The sequence below is a fragment of the Solanum dulcamara genome, chromosome 7 (genome assembly GCF_947179165.1).
Source record: "Solanum dulcamara chromosome 7, daSolDulc1.2, whole genome shotgun sequence".
NCBI lineage: Eukaryota > Viridiplantae > Streptophyta > Magnoliopsida > Solanales > Solanaceae > Solanum > Solanum dulcamara.
The window spans coordinates 45,344,582-45,349,492 of record NC_077243.1 but is presented as its reverse complement, the minus strand read 5'-3'; the positions used below and the strand labels follow the sequence as shown (position 1 = coordinate 45,349,492).

Here is a 4,911-nt window from a genome sequence, read left to right as displayed (position 1 = left end):
TCTATTCTTTTTATATTATAATTTCTTATTTGTGTGTAGTTTCTACCCTTAAGCCCATTACTAGTCTTTTATTTTGGGTTACGGGTTGACTTACCTTTTGGTGGGTTAAGTAGGTTCCATCAAAACTCAAGAAATTGAATTGTGACAGATGCCTACTGGATACCTATTTGGTACTCATACTACACTTTACATTTATTTTTGTGATCATGGCATTTCATACCTCTCTCCTTCTGATTAATTTTTGGCTAGTCTTTTGTATTTGAGACGAGTCTATATCTTTTTATTCCACTGCTCGAATTTGTACATCTTGTTTCTCTTACATGTGATTACTAGGTTTTGGAATTTGATCTCATTTTGTAATGTATGTATTCTCTCATTTTTCCCTTCTTCCACTATGTTCTTTAAATTATATATATTATTTATTATTTCTATCCAATATGCCTGTTACTTGTTATTCTGGAGTATGGATTGGCTTATTATCTTGTGGGTTATGGAAGGTATCATTATGATTCAAGGAATTGGGTCCTCACATATACCGAATTGTTTATGAATCATAAATTAATTCACAAAGAACCATTTCATTTCTCTAAATGAATTAGGTATATTGACGTTTCTATTTTTAGTATTTAGTATAGTATAAGGTAATATTTTATGATAAGATTATTATTTAATAAATAATTTATTAATTATTATATAATATTTTAATTTAATATGGGATTAACTCTGTATTTGAAGCTTCTCACGTTTGGTATAATATGATAGAGAGAAGGAATTTGAATATTTCCACGAAAGATTTATGGGAAGTGAAGGTATTTTAACACTCCACATGTCATTTCCTTGTTGACTTTTGTGTGTCTCTCATTTATTTTCCCCTCTTTGGCCTTCCATTTTCCCTTTAGTCTTTACTCATTCCTTCATTTACCCCATCTCTCATGTTCCCTTCTCTTAGGCCCAGACCAACAAAAGAAAAAGAAAAAAGAAAAAAAAAAGAAAAATAAAAATTAATTAATCCCTTCCTTAGCTGTACTGGTGAAGATAATGGATTTGAGGAGAAACGGGTACTTGGTTCTTTTGTTTGTTTTGTTGGGCCATGCGAGGGGGGGAAATGTGGTGTTCAATGTGGAGCACAAATTTGGTGGGCGTGGAGGCTTGGGTTTGAAAGACCTCAAAGCCCACGATGTCCGTCGTCACGGTAGAATGCTCAGTGCAACCGACTTTCAATTAGGCGGTAGTGGTAGTCCCACCGGTGCAGCGTTAGTTTCTATATCAATTTAATTTATAATACAGTAGTGATCATGCCAAAAAATGATCATTATGCATGTTTATTACGAAGGCATGCAACAAACATTTTAAAATATTTTTATTTGTATTGAAAAGAAGTATTTGCTTTCTCTGTAATTATTTGTTTTTGCTATGTAGGTTGTATTTCACTAAGATTTCAATTGGGACACCTTCAAAGGATTACCATGTTCAAGTTGATACTGGAAGTGACCTCTTATGGGTAAACTGTGCAGGCTGTAACAAATGTCCAACAAGAAGCAAACTCGGGGTGTGTGTGTGTGTATATATGATCCTCTTGCAATATGTCTTTCATTTATATATATGTACACACATATATATATGTGTGTGTACATATATATATGTGAGTGAGTGTGTGTGTTTGTGTGTGTGTATTTATATTTAATAAATTTCTTATATAATAATGGTAATAGATAGAGATGACACAATATAACTTACAAGCGTCAACAAGTGGAAAATCTATTACCTGTGAGCAAGATGTTTGCACTGCAATGTTTGAAACAACTAGCTCAGACTGCAAAGTGGGAAAACCGTGTGAATATATTGTTACATATGGAGATGGTAGCTCATCTGGAGGATACTTTGTAAAGGATAACATTTATTTGGATCAAGTCTCTGGAGACTATAAAACATCACCCCTCCAGGGAAACATAGCATTTGGGTACGTAATTCGTCTTATTTCCTATATTTTATGTATATATGTATGTATGTATGTATGTATGTATGTTCTATACAAACATCTATGTTACCTGTTTTTTATCCAACATAGGTGCTCGTCTAAACAATCTGGAGAACTAGGTACATCTACTAATGCAGTTGATGGGATAATTGGTTTTGGAGCAGCAAACAATTCCGTCATCTCCCAATTAGCAGCTGATGGAACCGTAAAAAGAATGTTTGCACATTGCCTCAATGGAGATAATGGAGGTGGTATATTTGCTATTGGACAAGTAGTTGAGCCAAAAGTAAATTCAACCCCGTTACTCCCAAATCGGTATGTATGGCAAATGAATTCAAAGTGTTGTATGTGAAGTTTTATATGCAAAAAATATGATTCAGTGCTCAAAAATTTAGTTCTAATTTAACACTAATACTAGTGAAGTTCTATAACTTCATACTTGATATGTTTCTCTGCTCTTATTAATGTATTACACATGATATATTATTTGATTAAGATTTGTGCCCTAAAACTGCAACACATTATTAATGAAATAGAGGAGGTCCTATTTTTAGACTAAATTCTAACTAGGATACAAATACTAATAGATATTTCAATAAACACAAAACACCTCTCCTTTTACAGAGGATCAATTATAAATATGGTTTGAAGACGTTGTAAATGTGATTTGACTTTAACTACCACCTAATGGAGATAACAACAAAGGTTGTAAAGTGGGTAGTTAAGAGTGTAATGAGAATTGTGTGTGTGTGTATATATATATATATATACATATTCGAAAAAAGGAGAACTATTTTGGTGCTTAGTTACACAAGCAGTAGGACATCTAGTTAGAAAAAAACATACTAAGATGATAAATGATGATTGAATTGAAATGCTTTAGGGAACATTATACTATTTCTCTCAAGGATATTGAGGTTGGCGGTGAAGTTCTAAACATTCCATCTTCCATATTTGAGTCGAAGTCCAGTAAAGGAGCAATAATTGACAGCGGGACAACCTTAGTATATCTTCCAAGCAAGGTCTATAATGCTCTCCTGATCAAGGTAACCTCAACTCGGAATTACATTTATTTCTCCTTTACTACTTGATTTTTTCATTGTTTTATCCTTCTCTAGCTTATGGCAAAACAACCAGAGTTAAAGACTCACCATCATGACGGGGACTTCGATTGTTTTATGTACAATGGAAAGTAAGGTTCTGAGAAATTGTAAAATTTATTTCTACTGTGATTTACCCAATATTGGTCTAATCAGCTGGTATGGTGCAGTGTTGACGATGATTTCCCAGTTGTATCGTTTTACTTTTTGGAAAATCTTTCTTTGACAGCCTATCCCCATGATTATCTTTTTAAAATTCGTGTAAGTAATCTTTCTATGCATTCTATCTCTTTTGGATTACATGACCTCCAGCAGTATATATATGCATGTGTTTGTCTAACCACTATGATTTTTTTTGATTTATTTCTATATTATTCATTTTATGCAATAGGATGGGGTAAGATCTAAATAAATGTCGACAAGTTTTGGTAGTAGGCTGTAGGGGTGATTTTTCCAGCATAGATAACATCTGAATTATCAGCCTCTTATATTATTAATGTTAGGGTCCAAATATACTCTTAACATGGTGTTATATTTGGAAAATCTTCACGGTTTATCCCCAAAAGCCACACACTATTAATATATCACACATTTTATGTCATTTTCCAATCTTTTTAGCTACCAATACGGGACACAACAATAATTAATCATTTATCTCATGGCTCAATATTGCAGGAAAATGAATGGTGTATCGGTTGGCAAAAGGGAATGCAAGGAAAGGATGGAGATGAACTTTTTCTATTAGGAGGTTTTGTTACCCCTCCCTCTTCTACATTTTCTAGATAAATAAGAAGAAAAATAGAAGTACTTGATAAATTTTGACTATGTTACTGCATTTAATGAAACTTAACATTTGCTTTGATGCAGATCTTGTGTTATCAAACAAACTTGTTCTATATGATCTTGAAAAAAAGACGATTGGTTGGACTCAATATGACTGTGAGTATAGTTATAATATATTTGGATTCGAATGTATCAATTTGTTTTCATTTTGAGTTAGATACAATGGTTAATTTTCAGGCTCTTCCAACATTAAGGTGAAAGATGATAGCTCTGGAAATGTGTATACAGTGGGCGCCCATAAGATTTCATCAGCATCTACAACCACTTCTACATTCTTCTTCTCACTTATCTCGTTCATAGTCTATTTCTTCAACTAATCCATCATGTACCACTATTACATATATACAACAATCCAACATTAATTTTTTATTCTTACAACAAATCGGTTTTGCTCTCAAATATTTATTCTTTCTTTTTGAATTAATATCATACACAGCTAATGCAATGGATGCTTTCCATTTCATCATCATTTTATTTTAATCTCAAATTCATCTAATGCCCTATTTGTTTTAATTAATAAGCGCATTGCATTTTGTGTCCATGAGTGAAACATTTAGTCATATAAATACTATTTTATTAAAAAAATGTGATTGAGCTACAACTATCATGATCAAAAGCTCGAGTCATGATTACACCTATTATCATAACCCACCAGTAGATAGACCAACCCATATCCCAAATGACAAGTAACATGCATATTGGGTAGAATCAATAATCAACAGGAACATAAAGAACAATTTCAATGAAACACAAATTGTTGCAGGCTCGATATCAATTCTGGCCACTAGTGCGCGAACCTACATCACGAAAAATATATTGAGTGTAGTGTGAGTACCAAAACAACAGGTACCCAGTAGGCATCATAGGTCGATTGAGCTAGAAAATCAAAAAAAATATGTAAACAAGAAATAAAGCAGAATAGTGGTTAAGAGCGGAAAGCTATTATGTAATAATAAGATGCACATGAGTGTATAAAGAACGAACTAAAGC

General features: G+C 32.8%; 1 protein-coding gene across 1 annotated transcript; it reads left to right on the top strand.

Moving 5' to 3' along the window:
- The first annotated feature begins 959 nt into the window (after window positions 1-959).
- On the top strand, window positions 960-4,272 carry LOC129896696 (aspartic proteinase 36-like). The gene is made up of 10 exons (XM_055972640.1): window positions 960-1,253; window positions 1,420-1,549; window positions 1,713-1,960; window positions 2,069-2,293; window positions 2,862-3,024; window positions 3,097-3,170; window positions 3,249-3,339; window positions 3,754-3,826; window positions 3,946-4,017; window positions 4,099-4,272. The coding sequence occupies exons 1-10, from the start codon at window positions 1,039-1,041 to the stop codon at window positions 4,236-4,238; spliced, it is 1,431 nt and encodes a 476-aa protein (XP_055828615.1). The 5' UTR covers window positions 960-1,038; the 3' UTR covers window positions 4,239-4,272.
- Window positions 4,273-4,911: the final 639 nt, after the last annotated feature.